Source organism: Folsomia candida, unplaced genomic scaffold, assembly GCF_002217175.1.
Source record: "Folsomia candida strain VU population unplaced genomic scaffold, ASM221717v1 Fcan01_Sc006, whole genome shotgun sequence".
NCBI classification, from domain to species: Eukaryota; Metazoa; Arthropoda; class Collembola; order Entomobryomorpha; family Isotomidae; genus Folsomia; species Folsomia candida.
Genome location: NW_019091198.1, coordinates 7809449 through 7829371, shown reverse-complemented (window position 1 = coordinate 7829371; position 19923 = coordinate 7809449). Strand labels below are relative to the sequence as shown.

The 19923-nt window shown below is 39.8% G+C and overlaps 2 protein-coding genes across 4 annotated transcripts in view; one reads left to right on the top strand and one right to left on the bottom strand.

The window, feature by feature from the left end:
• The window catches only part of LOC110851038 (E3 ubiquitin-protein ligase MYCBP2), a 33934-nt gene that overhangs the window by 9686 nt on the left and 4325 nt on the right, over positions 1–19923 (bottom strand). The window contains exons 15-31 of the mRNA XM_022098664.2: positions 19805–19854; positions 19569–19732; positions 18914–19485; positions 18609–18835; positions 18344–18527; positions 18101–18269; positions 17924–18019; positions 17576–17844; positions 17233–17499; positions 16953–17159; positions 16751–16891; positions 16499–16677; positions 16190–16412; positions 15943–16118; positions 15604–15863; positions 15308–15514; positions 15062–15212 (exon numbers count right to left, since the gene is read on the bottom strand). Of these exons, the coding sequence (XP_021954356.2) occupies positions 15062–15212; positions 15308–15514; positions 15604–15863; positions 15943–16118; positions 16190–16412; positions 16499–16677; positions 16751–16891; positions 16953–17159; positions 17233–17499; positions 17576–17844; positions 17924–18019; positions 18101–18269; positions 18344–18527; positions 18609–18835; positions 18914–19485; positions 19569–19732; positions 19805–19854 (3542 nt within the window). The remainder of the gene's footprint in view (positions 1–15061; positions 15213–15307; positions 15515–15603; positions 15864–15942; positions 16119–16189; positions 16413–16498; positions 16678–16750; positions 16892–16952; positions 17160–17232; positions 17500–17575; positions 17845–17923; positions 18020–18100; positions 18270–18343; positions 18528–18608; positions 18836–18913; positions 19486–19568; positions 19733–19804; positions 19855–19923) is intronic.
• On the top strand, positions 4213–14919 carry LOC110851037. 3 transcript variants are annotated; one of them, XM_022098661.2, is made up of 4 exons: positions 4213–4823; positions 7471–8537; positions 8682–8880; positions 12056–14919. In XM_022098661.2, the coding sequence occupies exons 2-4, from the start codon at positions 8190–8192 to the stop codon at positions 14137–14139; spliced, it is 2631 nt and encodes an 876-aa protein (XP_021954353.1). In that variant the 5' UTR covers positions 4213–4823; positions 7471–8189; the 3' UTR covers positions 14140–14919. The 3 variants fall into 3 exon arrangements, with proteins under 3 accessions (XP_021954353.1, XP_021954354.1, XP_035708624.1); XM_022098662.2 differs by having other exon boundaries at positions 4213–4838; XM_035852731.1 differs by lacking the exon at positions 4213–4823 and adding an exon at positions 5808–5824.

The window sequence follows — 19923 nt, the reverse complement described above, 5'->3', positions numbered from 1 at the left end:
ATAATTTGTTCTTGTAGCCATTTTATTTTAATAAGCTCGATTAAACGCTTGTCAATCCTGATTTCAATTTCACTCGCAAAACTTTGCCATGTGATGCGAACCATGTTATGGCATAACACACATGTGATGCCACCGACGATATCTAACGCTAGGAGCCCGAGCATTGTACTTAATTCCTCAACAACATAAGATGCACATGTGCATATTATTACATATCCATCACCGACCGTCATGAAAAAATATGTCCGTCCAAGATATTTAGTATCATGTTTTTTTCTTTGATCGTTCCAATGTTTTTGTTAATTTTTGTGATGCAACGCAACGCAATTTAAAATTTGTGCAACCACATCGCTGAACAGAAAGATGAGTGAGTGAACCTTGAAGAGTATCATTTGTTGCAACCGACGAGCTCAATGGAGGAATATATACCTTGCTATCGTCAAGACAGTAAAACTATGCGGACTGTTTACTATATGTTTTATATGTGTAATAAATGCACATATAAAAAATGTCTACCGTGCTGTGGTCTAATCATGAAAGTGAAGAAGTTGTGGTTTTCTCGCTTTAATCTTTCGCTTTGTCCTTTAGTTTGCTTAAATTGAAATGAAATTGGTGCAGGGTCTTTGGCTGGGCATCAGAGTTTCCACGTTTTTCATTCAAGTCTGGTCTGGTCACCATCGCTTCGCTGTTGTAATTGGGCGTGTAGCATGACTAAGAGTTCACACTGACCAGGTACCCTCTACCTCCACGACACATATGAATGAAACTGACACCACCAGCGACGACATTATTTTTATAGTTTGTGTAATATAAACCTCAAGTTGGTGGCTTTCTGGTTTCTGGTTTATGACGATAACGCTATTGGTGGTTTAGATTGGGAGTGGATCATTGCCAGGCATGAGTGCAGAATGCGAGATGGAGGAAAATCAATATTCTCTATAAAAATCCAGAATGAACGTGACATCTCGATGGGTCTAGTTTTCATCCAATTTTGTAATTGGGTCGAAAACCTCTAGAAACCAAGCTCTAAAAAAGGAATTGTCCACACTCTGGTCTTTGTCTCATCTCATTACACTGCAGTTTGGATTCATCCGACTGCTCATCTCATCCCAGTATTCTGACCAGTTTTGTCTCTATAGTCATTTAATTCACCTACAAAGAGCACACATGGCTTTGTTGCTGGGATCATCATTTGTATTTGTATTGGTTATCCGTATCGTGTATGTTTATACGTTAATCATCCACTGCAAAATGAGCATTTGTGTTCAGATCCAGTTTTTACCCTCATCGTATCTCACTGACTCTGACATATTAACTCACTGAGATTTGAACAAGGCCCAGTCAAGTCAGGAGTTTGCAGCAGCAGGTTTTGCTTTATGTCGTTGCTTGGTCAGTCTCTCTCGCTGATGAGCAAGAAATTATGCTGCTGCTGCTGCTGCTGGTCTAGAAATTTAAGCCGAGTGAAATAAAGAATAAGCTATTTAATAACTGGTGGAAATCCAGACCACAAGAAGCGAGACGATGATGACGAGTCATTGCCTACTTGTTGACTAACCCAGGGCAATTAAATTCAAAGATTCATTTTTTTTCATTCGATGCTGGTCCGGGAGAACATAGGCTAACATCTAAACCTACGTTATCATTATAAACATGCATAATTCCAAGTGATCCTGGATCACATGAACTGATCAAGAGTTTCATATGTGTAAAACTGATTTGTATATGCAACAGGTTTTTTTATGTAATTGCTTCATTTGAGGTACGGCAAATATATTTATATTGTTGCAAAGTAGTAAAATAATCATTTAATGTAACTGATTTCCGCATATATTGCAGATAAATAGCTGCCAAAGTGCTATATTTTCCCAACTGACAGTGCCGGCATTGTGGTATAATTGCATTTTATGACTAAATGAGTTTAGGACAACAGGGAAATCATTAGATGCACAGATGTCAAAAATTCATAAGGACTTGAAGCATTTTGCACATATGAAAAGCAGCTTGAGACAAACCAAAACTATGTAAAGGAGAATTGTTTATGTACTCGTCAAGTTTTTACATCCTATGCATGCACATCAATATATACGCATATTCGTTCTGTCTCTCTGGAAGGAAATGCATCCATATTGGGGTCCTTTACTGACAAGTTGATGAAGCTCTCTTTACGTACACTTGGCTGCGTCGTTCTTTTGCTTGTAACCGAAGCAAGTGAGAAAAATGAGTAAAACCAAAAAATACCCAGAATCGACTTCTTCTTGTAGAAATGTGAACTCATTTTGGACGCCGCCAGTCAGTACTCGAGAACGACTTTTCTTTCGTTTACATCCATCCCGATCCGACCGACCGACCGACCCCTCGCCATTAAAAGGTTACGTTCGGACACTTCTTTCTTTGTCCATACATGTTGAATAGCCACATAAGAAGCTTCAGTTAATTGGGCATGCCAGTCTCGATCTCCCGGGTATATTATCATGTATACATGGACATACATACGTATGTGCCGCATTTGTGCCCAAAAAACTCCCAATACGAAATGTAAATGACTTGAGCAACGCAAAAGACCTCTCGTCATCATGAGGACAAGTGTATAATACGCACGTAAAAGGACCAACTGACTGACACAAAAGAGCCAGGAAATTTGAGACCCTTACCGAAACAGAAGACGATCCCCTATATACGCACAATTTATGTTGAATACGCACACTGAAAATTTGGACAAAAGCTCGCTCTCGAAATGCCAAACCTCTCTCTCTTTCCCATGCACTTTGTTCATTGCATAACGAATTTAGTGAATCATACGGTTTCTCTGATCCCAAAAAGAAAACGTAAACTGGAAAAAAATATTGGAAACCAAAACACTATTTTGAACGGAACATGTAGCAAGTGAATAATAAACGTCTGTTCGCATGTGGAACTTTTCACGGCTGTGTATTTACTTTGAGATCAGAAGAGGAAAAAAATTTCTAGAGATTATAAATCAGGGTTCATTTGTACTGCAGGGAGTTCTTGAGCCCTTCGTAAATATGAACTTGTTTCTCATTTCGTGTTGTTTGATTAGATCGTAGAATCCTCATCCCTTAAGAATTTTATTTTATTTCATCTCTCTCACCACCAACTATCTATCCATCCACCCTCATTATTGATCTATGTGGAGAACAGGTGCGTATGTAGCAAAGCCAGTTTCCTGATTCCTGTCCGGCTGTGTAATGTCACTCCACACGCACACGTAATAGTGGAAGTTTTACAAGCCATGCACTTTTTCAGGAGAGAAATTGTGTTGTTTTAGCAGGATAAATAAATACTTGTGTAATAATGAGAGCTAAGTCTTGGTGCGTATGCATACACATGTAAAATCTCACCATCACCTTTTCCAAACCTGATGAGAAAGTTTTCCCGTAAACGTTTCGAACAAAGAGAGAAGGTGAAAAGTAGCCGAGATGAAAGGTGAGCAAGGAAGGGAGGGTGCAATATAAGGGACCTTGAACGTGGGGGAGGGAGTGGAAACTCATGAATGAGAAAATTCACCCTCGTTCCATCCTCTGCCTGCGTACCAAATGGAAACATGGATAGAACTTCCAATTGCATTACACGCAACGACATATAAGCAACGCAACCCTAGTCGGAGATTGCACATTATTAGAGCAGTTGAATATCTTTGATACCACTCGGACAGGGAAAACGCATCATCTCAAAACTTGGGTTGCGAGGGGTTAAAGCAGATTTTGTTCTGTCGTTCGTTCGTTCGCCAGCTTATCGAAACGTTTCAACCGGCCAATGACAGTGGTACAATTGGACATGGTAAGACTTGTTCATTTGTGGGTATATTAAGCTCAAGAGTAAAATCCATCCCTTAAGAAGAAGAAGAATAGGAATCTAAAAAAAAGTACGCTCAAGTCGAGAAAACCCTTGTGTAGCTAACTGTGCTTAGATTTACTGATGACAACTGATTGGTGTAGTAGTAGTTGCTTCGCCTGAGAAAACGGTTTGTTGGTGGGTTGTTATGTAGGGATTTCTTTCTGCCATTCGTACTTCGATTGCCTGGGACTTTGGGAGACGACGACGACGAGGGTTGAAGTTGAAGTTGATACTCTGTTCGTACCATAAGAGTTCTTCTGTACGAGAACTTGCATGCAACGCAACGTGAAGGGGATACATACATGAATACAACATCTCTCTCTCTCTTTCCAACATTCATCCATCCTGTTCAATTTCATAACAAAAAACGAGGTTTTCAACTTGTCGTTGAGCAGTAGAAAAGTAGATGCTGAGTCGAGTTAATAGCAGTAGTTGGTGGGGAATTGTCAGTAGTGGAGTATTATTATTTAAGTCTCTCAAGAAGTAATAAGTGCGGTTGTTAGATACATATCCTCGTGTTGTGAAGAGCTTTTGCGTTACGTCGTGCCAATCAAAGTTTTAGCAAACAGCATTTTATGCAGAAGCAGCGGCAGCAATAATACTGCTCATCGTCGTCACTAGTAAATATTTTATTTCTGAAATAAAACAAGAGGAGCAGGGTGTGTTTCAACAAAAATTTAGTCGTGGTTAGAGTTGCCAGCTAAAAATTTTGAATTTTTTCACTTGTGTCGGACACGAAATACTAAAATGTGAACGTACTTAAATTCACTACTACTGGTGGATCTCACCCTCCATCCTTTATTAAGAATGGAACGAGGGAGAGTGGTAAATAGAGACTTATTGATATCAGGGGTCCAGATCCGTCGCTTACTTATTTGTGGATTCACCATCACCATCACCAATGCCAGCAATAATAACCAAATGAATAAATTGGATGATTATCCCTGAACCGAACAATCAATAAAGGAGTAAGTAACCAAGTCGTAAGTATTATTAAGTATATGGTTGGTTGTTGAGTCATAAAATTTCTTCGGGCTTCATGTATCATTCCAAATTTAGATAGTAGAGGAGAAATTTCCACCATTCCTCCAGTTACCGTATAACATTAACATAACCCCGCTTGCTTACAGTACTCACAAAACCTTCTTATTTGTCTTTGCCTCGAATATTAATAAACAACGTTCCATAAAAAATAGCTGATAAACCGCATTTCACAACAGTAAATATTTAAGTGAGATTATTTGTGGTGACAAGAAATTAGTGATTATTGCTCGTTATGGAATAAATGATCGCAGGATATTTTCGCGCGAAAATCACGTGCCCACTTGATTACATTGGGAGCGGGGTGAAATTCAATTTAAACCTGCGATCATTTATTCCTTACTGTCCAATAGTCAGGACTCATTTTGTGGTGCTAATGACATATTATACAGTCAGTGGCGACTTGTTATCATAAACAAAAGACTAATAAATTCGTATAACGAGTCAAAATTTAAGTACATAATGAAAAACAATGAAAGATAAAGACGAAACGGGATCGCGTAGTAAATAAATAGGAAGAAGGAAGCCAAAAAGTATTCACCGATAAGCACATCATCATCCTCCACGTTCATTTCTCCAATGCTTTAAACGAGTCACTAATTCACGGATTATGTATTGTTCTTTTGTGGCAGTAAAAAAAACATAAAGTGTCCAGCATTAGTTGAGCAGTCCATCATTCATCATCATCCATCCTGTGCGTTGTTATTGTACACAGTTTCACTTTTATGTCGTGACATTCTCAAATTTCATATAAAAAAGTTATGGCCGTTGCTGGTGACAAATACTTATTACACATCCATTCTTCTAAATACTTACTTGACTTGTAAAAAGTCGGGTTTGGCTTGAAATTACTCGTCATGTTAAGAATTTACAATTAATTTTGGGGAAAGAATCAATGGGAGGATGCACATCATGTATTTATCTGAGAGTAAGGAATACATAAATTTTATTTATTAGTCGTCGCAGCAAAATACTGCGTGGTTGGATACTAGTTCTTGTTGTGACTTTCCAGCTCACTTGTGATTCGACAATGAGGTGTTGTTGCATGAATAAAACTATTTCGTGGAATAAACTGGTGTAAGTCATTCTCAAAATCACAGTCTCGCCTTGTTTTTCTATTCCATTTTATACATACTTGTCGGAGAAGATGCAAAGATTCTGCAGGCATATTTACAAACGGATGTGTAAGTATCGTGCTGGAAATTACGCTAAAAAATATACATGCAACAACACATTTTTTAGTCCTTGTCGTCGCATACCAACTTAAATTCACAAACTGACCGATAGACCTTCAACACCACTCGGCTAATGCTAAAGGACACGAATGGGTTGGTTTGAAACAGCGAGCAATTTAAAAAAGTAGATAATCGTTTGTGAAATTGAGTCAAATTTGTTGGCAGGAAAGGTAGAAAATTTAGGGTTGTTATCAAAACTGAACAATGGTAAAGGAGAGAGAGAAGAGAAAATCGGGTAACCAATTGCTATTTAAATTTCGCCTTTGAAACAGAAGGCAGCTGAATTTCTAAAAAAATTGTCAAACATGCCGAAAAGGTAAACAATAGAGTAGCAGCAATAATAGTAGACAGCAACCAGTGCAGTGTCAAAAGTCGTGAGATGCACGTTTAATCCAATTGGTTGCTCATCAATCCAAATTGCTGAGAAAAAATTCTTGACTGCAAAATGCGATTTTCCTGCGTGGAAATATGCAGAGTTTGCGTTTAAAAAAATGGACGCGCACGACATTAGTCTCGTCAAGTTTCGAGTTGTACCAAGTTTAAGTCTAAACATGAGCCCATTCAGAAAACAATTTGAGATGAGATGCTCAAAAGTTAGTGGGAATGAAGATTGCTCTTATCATTGCTGACAATTTGATACGCTCTGAACAGAACAAATACTTGCTCAAGTTCAGTTGTTATGTTTAACTGACATTTTTTTCTGGGTGAACTTCCTCTCTATCCATCCATCCTACGTGGAACGCTCATTTATTCTGGGCCAACAAGTCGTTTCGTTCCATGTAAAAAATTTAAGGTTTCCATAAATATTCAGATGTTTGTTGATGTTCTCTCTCTAGAAAACAATTACAGTTTTGTGTATAATAATCCTGGTACTTGGATTGATTTTATCGCAGGATTTTCTAACTTGGAGACATTCTGTTCAACAGCCACACAAAATGGTCATACATTTAGTACAATTAAAACCAGATTGTATTTGGGCTTAACATGTAATAGGATGATAAGAGGAGGAATACGATTGTATTCATGAAAGAAGGACCGGATTGAATATTTATAATTCATTCATATCATATGACCAATGGTACCCAGACTTGCACCTCAAGTAAAAATGTTCAAGTAGATAAATAGGTAAAATTCCTTAATGGAATAACGCAACATAAAGCAAAGCACGTTATCCACAGGAGACTCATTATTATCTCATATCAGTTAAACTTCCTTCAAATTACTTGCTGGATGCATCCGTTCTGATATCTGGTGCTCTGATATTCTCTCAGCAGTCATACTCACGTTATTGTCCTCATGAATCTCCTTAATGTAATCTAAATTTCACCATTTCTTCCAGGTTTCTAATCGATTTTCGAGTGTGAAGGAGCCTGTCTGTCAGTTACACATGATGCCTAAAGGAAATGGATGTAACCATTTTTGACTGGAATTGCTCTCTCTGCATTTTTCAAGAAAATTGGCAGCTTGCCAACCCCTCCAGTTGGACGAAGGAGGCAACCACTCCAGGAAACGGAGTCACCATTCAGCAGTAGAGTCGTCTCAGTAGTCAGTCTCATCGTGCATGGTGGCAGTGGTGTCAAACGCCACTTGTAATTGTCTTAATCAGCGCATGAATAGGAAAACATGAGCACTCGGTTTGCAATTCAACTCCTGTTGACGCCAAGTAATGGTATTTACAGTGTATCGTGTCTGTTCCCTAGTAGTAGTAGTCAAGGCAAGAAGAAAAAACGTTTCCGTGGAGTGTTGAAAGATACCCGAACAACGAGTATCGAACTATTATTGCTAGTTCCAGAGGAGGAGGAGGAGGAGGAGAATATTGTGCTTTAAACTATCGTCATTGTCGTGTCTTTAAAAAAGTGCTGCCTTAGCTTGGTATTGCATATTAATGACTAATCAGAGGTGGTGCGAGAAAGTTCCTCGTTCACCTACCCACTGCTACCTACACCCTCAGTGAACAATATGGAAGACAGCTAGTGAACTGTAGACATTCTTTGGAGAAGAAGAAGAAGAGAACAGTAATTAAGTGAAATCGCCTGCATACACGTTTTTCATACGATAATGAGAAGAAGACTCCTCTGGTTCGAAATGCTGCCCCAAAATTTGGGTACCTTCGCGATGACGAGTTGCTACACAGCATTCCTCCTGATTGTTCTCGGACCCAGTGTTTTACTCCGAGTGGGAGGTTCAGTCGTCAAGTTTGAAAATAGTGTGGCCTTGGACTACGTAAGTCTTTCTGGAAGTCAGGCCCGTCTTGTGGGAGGAGACAGCGAAAATGAGGCAAATGCGACCAACTGGGTCGTCGGGGGTGTCACCGAGTGCTCCAAGTTGCCAGCAGGATGCTCATGTTTGAATAATCGGGCGTCTAAACTATCTTCAGTTATTTGCACATGTCGTGATCCGAATGAGGTAAGAGCAAAAGAACGAATATTCTAACCAAGTAATTACGATTCTTGAGGCAAATATGGTCCAAATATGGGCATTTGTTTGAGGAATTTTATTACCCGATATGCAAGATGAGTTCTGAATTTTGATGTTTTTTTTTGCATACAGGTTGTGAATCTCAACGAGGCTGGATTCCTGAGGAGGCAGTTTGAGTCATTGACTTGGGAAATTAAAGGATGTTCCAAGGTTGTCGTGAAACAAAACTTTCTCTCCGCAATTTTCAACAGTGGGAACAAGTTGAAGCTGTATCTCAAGTTTAGTGACGTGCCTAATCTCGTAATCCACGAAGCTGCTTTCACCGTGACAGGTATGAGACATGAGAAAATCTGGATAGGCAATCAACAGTTGGTTGGGTTTTTTTTGTACATGTCAACCAAATCGTGCACTGCGCCAAGAAATTGTTTATCATCGTTAACTTTTTGAGTCTCTCAATTTTACGCGTAAATAATAATGTCGACTCATATTCACATCAGCACATTCTGCTCTTTTGAAATGCTTAACGATCTCATTCCAAAAAATCTCTAATGGTTAAGTTAAGCAACGAACCGAGATAAAATATAATGCTGATGAAATGAAACTGCATCTTTTACACTGGGAACAGTAGTGAACTAATTGCATGCGACCCATCTCTTCCCATCACTTCACATCTCTCTCTCTTCTTGAGGAAATTGCGATGAAACGAGCAGTGTAATTTGTCGGTGAATGGCGTTGACAGGAAAGTAATGTGCGCACATTCGCCATCATTTTTATTGTGGGGGATGGGGATGCTTGTTCCATCATTCGTCTGTCTGTGCGTGCATGCATACATATTCAAGTTTTAAGACTTGAAGGATAAAATGTGGATACGTATGTACGAGAGAAATCTGACTACTGGGCTAGCGCCTCATCCTTAAAAGTGTTGGATTTTTGCTACTAGGAAATATGGAGAATGCGATAAAAATGAAAAGTTCGTGATCAAGATGTGGCCCTGGCTGTTCTTCCATTACAGCGAGGAGCTAGCTGGTGTAATTGATGAATTCCACGCTTCCACTACTTACTTGCATATGCTATGAAGCTGATATTTATTTAGTCGTGAGTGATGATAGTGATTGAGGATGAAGCCAGCCAGCCAGCGCAGAGAAACTCCTTTCTTGCACCCAAGGACACATGCAATTGTTTAATTAAGAGAACACAAATAACGTTCAGTTTAGATCCAATAAGTTTGGTTTCTTCTTCGAGCAATGTTTGCTAAGCGAATGCAGTGCAGCTAATGGTGAAGGAATGGATGGGTGTCTTCTTAGCTTAATGGTCGTGGTGATATGATTCTCAAATATTTGGGGCATTCTTTAATCCCTTACGATTTGTTATTTCAAACCATAAACTCATAAATCCTGTCCGCAAAAAGCGTAAAAGAGAATGAAACCAGTGCAAGAGACGACGAGAGTGTGAGAATTAGATCCATCCATGGATGGATGGGATCTGTTTTTGGAGAAATGTGTGTCTGAGCTAAGTAGGAAGTCTCGTACTTAAACTTAAATTAGAAGTCATTCAGATTTTTAGATAGGACTCATCTGTTATGTTTGAGAAAAACGATTGTTTGTGGTGGCTGGATGGAGGCATGTGAGATAGCATCGACCACCACTACTTCCTGCCTCTTCGCATACTCGTCGTAAATAAATATATTGCTCATGCATGCTCCAATTTCTTAGTTTACTCCGCATTGTTATTATAAATAACACTTATTAGGAATTGTGTCCCACAGAGTTGCATAACAGCGAAGAGAGGTATTCGTCATTATGGATGTGCACTCGTTCTTCAAAACTCTGTCCACGTTCAGCAACGTGTAGAAATTTGACTTAAAACTTATACATACATCCATATATTCCATCTCTATCAACTATTTGGAATACTTTCCTGTACATACATATGTAGGAAATCATGAGACTATTGAATTTCTCATAGCCAAAAATCCCATCAATGCTGGATGGGCATAAAACCACAGAAAAATAAACCAAGAATGAGGATCAACAAACATCACGACGGCTTAAAAACTCTATACTTTTCACAAACTTTGAGATCTAATAATTGAAAATATGTATGCTCTGCTCTACCAGACGAACATTATTCTTGTGGGAACCAAGAACAAAGTTCAGTTGGAGCTGTCTTATACCAAATTTTATTACGAAAACTGTACTACCATCAGCCAACCATATCCCACACAAAATCGGACCGCACAGCAGCCGAGATGGATAAAATTTATAACTCTTTCACATTTGTTTAGCATTAGGAGGCGGAACATAAGGTGCACATGAATATGAATATTTCTGCGTTGTTTGGATGGACGATAGCGAGAAAAATTTTATTGCTCATTGATGCCATTTTGTTTTCAATTTCAAGCCTGGCTGACTTGATATTTCACGCCGCTCTTGGTTCCACACCGAGTCAAATTTAATAACTCAACATTACTTATTATTATTATCGTTTTTTCCAACTGGTTATGATGCATGGTGGTTGTCCAGAAAATAAAAGCGGCGCATTTGCATATTTGGGAATAGAACATAAAACTAATTTCATTCCCTCATCACATCATCCCGTTTTACGACAAGTTTCAACTATTTCACTCAATTTGGTTTGGATGCATCGAAATGGAGAGATAAGTGTAAGAAGGCAGTGAAATTGGTGTGGGTGGGACACTCCCACAAGTTACTGCTCCAATGGAGATAACAACGGAATAAAACATGATAGAAAATTTTAATGAGTTAAAAATCATGCCACGTAGAAAAATATGTAGTTTTTGTAACCGACACTCGCTATCGCTATCCGTCGGTGGGTCGGTAGGTGTAATAGGCTGACAGCAGCGTTGGGAGGTTTATTATTTGGAAATCATGAATGACATTAAGTACGCGTTTATTGCAGTTTGTAGCGGTGGTGGTTTGTGGTGTGGTGTGGTGGCGATTTATAATAGCGATCTAGTTGCACTACATGCTAGTTGAGCTGTGTTTGCTGTACATACAAAGTAAAATAATGGAAATTAACTTTCCATTGCGAACGGAAGTGGAAATCTCACAAGAGAATCAGACAGAGGATGAGAAAAACTGTAGCAGTTTTAAATATTTCACATTTTCTAAAAGATAAAAATATTTTGACAATTCTAATCATGGTTCATTTCGACTTGTTTCGAACAGGCGCACACACACACTCACACACACGTGCGATACACGTACACACATCTGTTTTTATTATCTATCTCATGAAACGCTTGGTTGTGGTTTAAGATAAATTTCCTTTTTTCAAATTCCTCAGAGCAGAACTTGTAAAGCCTGATCCTGATTGATCGATAGTGCTCAACATAAAAGAGCTGTTTGTGCTAATTTACTCCTTAGTTTATGCAAGATGCACGATTGATGGGTTGAGAACAAAATGAAAAATGAGGAAAGTCTCATGATAATAAAAATGGGGCCATTGATGATTTAATTTGTTCTATTTCCTGTGTCATTTTACAGACTCGGGCAGCTTTTCACACGAGACCACAGTGGAATTCAACAATTGTGACATTGCCACAGTTCCGCCCAAAGCATTTCCGTCGTATCTCAGCCTATTGAAGTTCGACAACTGCAGAATAGGAACGCTATCGTCTCGATTTATCCAATCTCTCAAAATTGATATCATTTCCATCGTGGGCTCCACCATTCTTGACGTGCAGCCGGATGCCTTCTATCAACGTGCGATGATTAACTCTCTCCTTGCTCATAACTCGACTTTCAAACAGATCCAGAGAGATGCAGTGGCGTCAGGTATTCAACACTTGAACTGGACTGGCTGCACGATTGGCAGCGTCGAAGAGCATGGAATCAGCGGTCTCATTGCGAACGTTTATCTGGAGCAATGTACCTTATCAAATATCAAGTCACAAGGATTTTATGTTAAGACATGGAGCGTTATGAATTTTGTGAATAATAGTTTTAACAAAGTGAGCCATCGGGGTATTGATTTGACCCAATTGGGCACGAATGGTGGGGAGACGTCGGCTTATCTCGTGGGCAACTCTTGGGGAGAAGTGACCAAGGACTTTGTCGTGACCGGGATGGGAGAACTGCCTTTCGTCACTGTAAAAAATAACACTTTCCTCCAAGCCTGCACTTGTGGATCTACATTTGTGTCCGTACTTTCCCTCAATGAGTCAAAATCCTGGTTCCTCGACGAACTCCTAGAGTCCAGCCAATGTCCCCTGGAGGAGAAAGACAAGGGTTGCTTCATCTCTGAAAATGGGACCATGGATGGCTACGTGTCCTACAGTGAACTCCATATTCTGTGCTCCTCTGATATGTACATGTGCACAAGTGATGTGAATGAAATGCACGTAAATCCGAAACTGCCAAACCGTCTGCAACTCTTGGCCTTTTTTATTGGAGCCTTTGTGCTTTTTATGGTCGTCTCCCTCCTGTTAACCCTGATGGTTTATATGATACGGAAACAACGCCCTAGGAAGCAGGATAACGGTGGCGATCTTGCAAATGACATTCCACGCAAAGAATTTGTCAGATCTTTGAACCCTGACGGACCGTACGGACCACCTGTCCCACCAAACAGTAAGATGACCAAGACTCCTTCAATGCCTAGCCGAATCGCCCTCTTGGAGGATGTCGAAATGGAGGACAAGGGCGTTCAAACTCTCCCCACAGAGCTAAGTGCTGATATTATTGAAGGTCTGAGAGAAAAATTGTCTAAACCAGACTCCTTCTGGGACGCAAAGGAGACAATCGACCATTTATACGACTTGATCCATGTTCGCGACCAAGTCCCCATTTCTAGTCCTCCCGACGTAACCTGCAACGATAACAGGGGTGGTAGTGACGGGTTGGAACCCAGCGTTCGAAATACAAATACCGCATCAACCGACTCCCTCAAACCACTCGTCACACCGAGACGAAACATAAAAGTCCAACAGCCAGTCCCAGTCGACCGATCTTCTCAACGTCGCTCCATGTCCACTTTTGCTCAACTAACGCCTTCTCCAACCAAGACTGTCGGTGTGGGTCCAAGCAACTCTAATTCCCATATTTACTCAGAGCTGAGTGCGGTGCAGAGAGAAAGACGCAACTTGGCAGCGACATCGCCCACAACGTCGTCGCCACCACCCCTGCCAACCTCGTCTCCTCCAAGGTTGTGCGACTATACGGATCCTCGCGACTTTCAGACACATATTTACGCCGAACTAATGTGCGCTGCAGCAAGGAATCCAGACCTTTCTCCTTACAGTGCGAGACAACAGCTCAGCACCAACAGCAGCGACAACAATCCCGTTATTTTTGGAGATAATTACGAAAGCCAGGCTCACCCCACAACTTCATCTGTGATACTCAACAACTCGCCTCAACACACCAATAATCTGAACGGCTTGAATTTTGAGGACGATAACAGCTCTTGTTCCGTCACCACTACCACCGGACCCTCATGTCATTCACCATCCCGTGGTCCAAATAACCTCCCCCCTGACTCCAGTAACGTCGCTGGGAATAGTTCACAAAATAAGCGACCACTGCCTTCCATTCCTCCCAAACCTGTTTCTTCTACTTCCCAGAAGTAATAAAGTATTTAACAAGGATCGGATCGAGATCAACTTGCCTCACCACTTTTATTGCTACTACTTGTCGTTATAAAATATTATTGTGCTTTGTCGTGCTTATTCTAAGTTGCCTGTTTAATTCCTAATTTGGTCGCAAAAACTTTGTCACATGATAACCAGCCAGCACACAGACTTACTTATGTATTTTTAAGAGTTTATATCGTGAGTGACCCAGCCAGCCAAAAAATTAAATGCTATCTTCTTCGCATATCACAATCAAATAAATTAGTTTTCTGATTAAGACTATTTAACGACTCACTTCTGTACTTTTCGTCATGACATGAGCTTCACATTTGTAACATGTCTCAACCGTTGTTATTGTTCCAACACGTCCCCTTGTAGCCTATACCTCAAATAAGCAATGAATTTTTGCGAGTACTGATTTAAACTGGGACTCGTGGTGGATTGATATACATTATTATATAAAAATATCATTTTATGAATTGTCCTCTCGTACGTCATTAAATCTACGCTTTACGGATTATAGAATAGTTTATGTAATGCCAAAACCATTCGTTTCAGATAATCGTGTCGTTCTGATTACGTTTTTCAGCGCTTCCAAAAAAATTTGCACTGTATGATTCACGAGAAATGTATATGTACCGTTTAACGTTATTATCTATGTACGTAATAGTATATGAACTATTTTGTATGGAAATATATTAGTCAGGTAATAAATTATAGTACGTATCCAAGTGTCAGACAAAATAAATAAAACAATTTTAATGGAGTAAAAAATAATAATGATTGAGTAAAACCTCTTTGCGATTAATCATCCGGACGAGCACCAAGAAAAAATAAAACTGCATACAAAGAAATCAAATGAAATGAAATAAAACTGCGGAAATATAGGGAGCATTGAAGTATAAGGTGGTGGTCTTACCTTAGTGGAACAATTCCATCCAGGGCTTCGTGCACGTCTGGGAAATATTCAAGCCCGATCCCTTTCGAAAACAATTGCTGGTGTTTGGCACATACTTCCATCATCTTTTCATCCGATGGCAAAGTCTCCAAAGATGCTTCGACTTCTTCGGCTAGAAAAAAAATTAGTTTTTGAGTAATTGTGCATACGTAATATGTAGAAAATATGTATCATATTTGGAGTGCGTGTATTTTCGCATGTACTTACTTGAAACTGGGGGCAGCACAATGTCCTTCTTCACCAATTCGAATGCACAGAGTCCTCCTAGAAATGTGAGTTCCATCTCCAGTCGTTGCAGGCCTTCGTAATGATTCACTTCGAAACCACAGACGAGACATCGGAATCCAAAGTACTGATCTTTCTCTGCTCGAGTGTAATCTGACGCGGTTTCCAGTGAGAATAGAACTTCATTTCCTGGAATCAATTTCATGAGAGTTATTTACATCTTATGTTATTATTACCATCATATTGCAGTCACATGTAAAATATTAGTTAATATTAACCTGGTAGAATGACAGCTTTCTTAGGCCAGTTCTCCTTTCTCGAGTACTTGTCCAGAATTGCGATATAGTTGCTGTAAGAATCTTGCTCTTCTGCGGATCCGGCTTCTGGAGAATTTGACGACTTGTTGTCTTTGGTTTGTGGATCTGGGGCGACAGCACCTCTGGGAATGTAGAGCCTGACGCTATCCTCTATTTGGGCTGTACAGCACCTTGGGTCAAACTCAATCGCCATTATTTGCACATTTGGAGGGAATTTGACTCTGAAATGAGGTGACATAAATTAGCTGATTTAGTTAAGAAAAGTACTTGCATTTAATAATTCAACAAATTTTCCATTACTTGTAATGTGTAACCACTGCAGGTTTGTAGGGATGCTCACTTTCAACCCACGCAAAATGAATAGAATCGCTTAAATTATTTTCAATCTTATTATCGTCCTCTACCAGGAGGCGGTTATTTAGATCGGATACAGTCGGCATGATTCTTGTAATTTGTCCGAGCAAGTCGACACAACTCTGAAAAATAAGAGTAGATTAAAGATTACAAAATCTGTATGTTAAATTAAGATACGAAAGAATCAACTTACTCTCAAATTTGACACTGCTAACCGAGGAAGATGCGCCATGATTGATGGCATCAGAGTGGTCACAAGGCAAGACTTTGATAATTCGTTCATATCGGAAGAAGCTTTTACGAATAATTTTTTAGCACTATCGAAAATTGATTTGGACATTTTCTGAGCACATTTCCGTGCTTGCATCTCACTAATGGCTTTAGCTTTCAAACGAGACTCGGAGTCATCTGGGTTTCTAGTTTATCCAAACAAAAATAAGTTTATTATCGCATCTTTCCAATAAATGCATATTCCTGTAAATGATCCAGGTTTTTTAGTTACCGAAAATACAAAATGTGTGGGATTTGTCCTCGGATTTGGTTAGTTCCATTGAAACTTAACGAACAAGAACTGAAAGTGAAAACAGTTCCATCCGAGCAACGAAGTACAGTGATTCCGCCATCTCCGTTACAAGTGCGTGCCCCATGATTTTTCAGTCTTATTGCATATTTAACGCCAACCTGGAAGACAAAAAAGTGTTTGCCAGATTCATAAAATACATCACTCTAGACTGAGAAAACGCTTTGTTATTACCTTGATATGAACTGGATGAGGAAATTTAATTTCCATGATATCGCCAAAACTATCATCAGACTCAAAACTGCCTCTCGCAGATTCAATTGTCGTCCACTTTGCATTTTGCTGTTCACAACTTTCCGCATTATCTTCATCCACCTGCATAATCTTATTTACATTAGTGGAATAATTTACTTAGTAAATCCAGCAAATGTTATACCTCTTGCAAAATGTCCAGCTCATACTCATAATTTCCAGTACCGGAATAAATACAGGAACCAAACACAATTACTCCGGCCTGATCGGTTACAAAACACACAGCGTCTGGCGACCCATTCCCAGTATTCCATGTTTTACTTTGGTTTGTGCGTGTAAATCGGGACGGTGTTACCAAAACGAGTTGTCCAATAATGCTCTCCAGTTCGGCCTGTGAGTAATTTATGCATGCAATTATTGAATTAAACTTAGAGGATTAATTAACTAGTTAATTAATTAATTACATAAGTCCCGGATGCATGAGAAACAAGTTCCTCCATCAAGCGTGCCAAAAGAATCGACGAGTTATGAACAAGTGACTTCGTGGCTGGCTCAACGTTTCCACTGTCTCGATTGATCACTTCCAACACGTTTTCAAGGACCTCCCAGAAGGTCCATTCTGACCTAGAGAAACCTTCAACATCATTCCGTGCCGCCATTTGACTGATCAATATTTGGTTTTTGGACGGGAGTGGTTTATTCGGAGAGTCGTCATTGAGGACGAACGACCTCTGCAAAATATATCATAAATTTTCATCCAAGTACGTAATTCTTGTCACTAAAAATTACATTAGTTGCCAAACTTACACTAGAGTTTTCAAAGTGGTGACGTGATATGCTATTCAAAATTGGAAAGACGCCCAACAAATAACCTCTACAGTGACAAAGAGCTTCCAAAATGGCGCTGAGCATCCTTGCATATTTTTGTGGCTCATCGAAATACAGGTTCATAAAGTTGGAAAGACACTCCCACTTTAGGACAGATGTGGGATAAAAAATTTGAAAGCAGTTGACAAATGTTTTGCTTGTCTGTTTCATAATATTTTCAATCGTGTGAGCTATTGGACCTCGAGGTTCTGCGTTAAATAAAATCAGTAGTTTGAACATTTATGCATGTTTTTTTCGTTTTAGGTACGAATAAGTAATAATAAGTACCAATTTTGCAGGACATCATGGCTTGTATCGTAGTTCTAACTTCCCCAACTGCCTCGGCCATGCAGGAACTTTCCGTTTGGCTTAAACGACTAAAACCTGTGGTGCGAATTAAAAACTTGTCTGATATAGTTTCACATATTTTAAGAATTTAATGGGTACAAGAACGATGTATATAACCTTTAACAGGATATGCTTGATTGATGCTAAACTCAATTATACGTAAACCACAGCTAGTGACAAATTCCATAAGCTCAGCTTTGAAAATATCGACGTCTTCGGAAGCGCAGAGCAGTTGCATTTCCTCCCAGCACCATGTTATCAGACTCATAAGCGTTTGTATGCTCGTCTGTGAAATGAGGAACAGTTATGTTAAGCAGGACATATAAAGCACAAATGCACTCAATTTGATATGCCACGAACATGAGAAAACATGGATATGAAGTCGTTCGTCAGAAGGTATATGGGCTCCATTTGTGGTTTTGGCTTGGTCCCAAACGTATTTTGATCAGAGGTCATCAAGCGGTACAGAATTTGGGGTATTTGTCCAGCGTTCATATCAGTCCCGTTGTTTGACTTTTTTGAAGACTTGAAGTGAAATGTGATCCTTGCATGGAAAACAATAATAATATTAGCGTTACACGGGAAACAAAAGACAGTATTTGTTATTTCTAATTAGAGTACATACAGGTCTTCTGTTACGACGAGACTCTGACCACTAGACCCACAATCGCTGGAGGGTCCAGTAATGTGCGCCCAGGCAACGTACCACCGTCCCCCTTGGAGAGGTATGGGATCTTCAAACATCATCCGAAATTTCTGGCGTGGGCCGCATTCATACGGAACTTCCTCAGTTTCTGCCAACAGCTCCCCGTCACCCTCGTTCTCACTTCCTTCGGGGCCAATGTCGAAAATCTGAGGATTTCCAGTTTCAAGAATTGCATATACAAATGTACAATTATTAATTAGATTCTGTTAAATTTAGAGTTTTACCTTAATTTTAGCACAGTACTCTCCACGTCCCCCAAACAGTCCGAACCCTCCAATCACAATGTCCGAGTCACACGAAAATCTAACAGCTTCAACGCTGTGCCCAGAATATCCCCAGCCGCCACCATGACTTTCGAACCGGCACACGGCAGAGTAGTCATCCCTGCTGTAAAGTTTCGATAAAACGGCAACCACCGCCTGCTCATCATGATTTACAGACATTCCTTGAATATTCGCTGCAATTAAACTGTCCAAACAAGCCAACAAATTCGCCCCAGCTTGCCACCGTTCAAGTTTAGCACAAGGAGAGACTGGGATTGCGTAGGGTGGTTTGGTAAGCCAAGTGTTGGATTCGATTTCTGGATTTCTGACTGCGGTTGCGATAACGTTGTAGCATTTCATAAAATGAGTTCTCCATTCATACGTCCACAGAAAATCATAAACGGGGTCCAACGTTGCGGCACTTGTAGCCAAACCAAGGTTCTTTTCGCCCTCAAAGTATGAGCAACATCCGTCCTTCCTGTTGATCATGATTACGGATGCCGACTTTGCACAAGCAACCGGGGGAATGATTACTGGTTCGGAAACAATTATATTTTTTTAATGTGTAACAACAACTAAAAATATGACGAAATATTTTATATGCATATTTTCTCACAGATTGCAGAAGCATTAGCTGTAACTGTTGACTTTTGTAGCATTTTTGGGCTAATTAAGCTGACTTCTAACTTGATAAATGTGGCATCACCAGAAGCATTGATCCAAGTCGCTCTTCGTCCACATTTTGAACCAACGTTTGGTATAGCAACCATTTTGGAAAACCTGGAAAGAGTACATTAATTATTTATGGGTGCCTTTAAAACAATAAATTTGCTTAATTAAATGGAGCCAAACCAAAATGGATCAGTCTTATTTTCATCAGGTTGGCGAGCCAACTGCCCTTTCTGAAAAGTTAATTCCAACAGGAGGCATTCTTAGATGTCTGGTAAATAAATATGCATTACAGCGTCCTT

Excerpts from the sequence above, each read along its gene's own strand:
- LOC110851037 (XM_022098661.2), top strand. The coding sequence starts at position 8,190 with ATGAGAAGAAGACTCCTCTGGTTCGAAATGCTGCCCCAAAATTTGGGT. Across the intron at positions 8,538-8,681 it reads CATGTCGTGATCCGAATGAG|GTTGTGAATCTCAACGAGGC; the intron begins GTAAGAGCAAAA and ends TTTTGCATACAG. Across the intron at positions 8,881-12,055 it reads AGCTGCTTTCACCGTGACAG|ACTCGGGCAGCTTTTCACAC; the intron begins GTATGAGACATG and ends GTCATTTTACAG.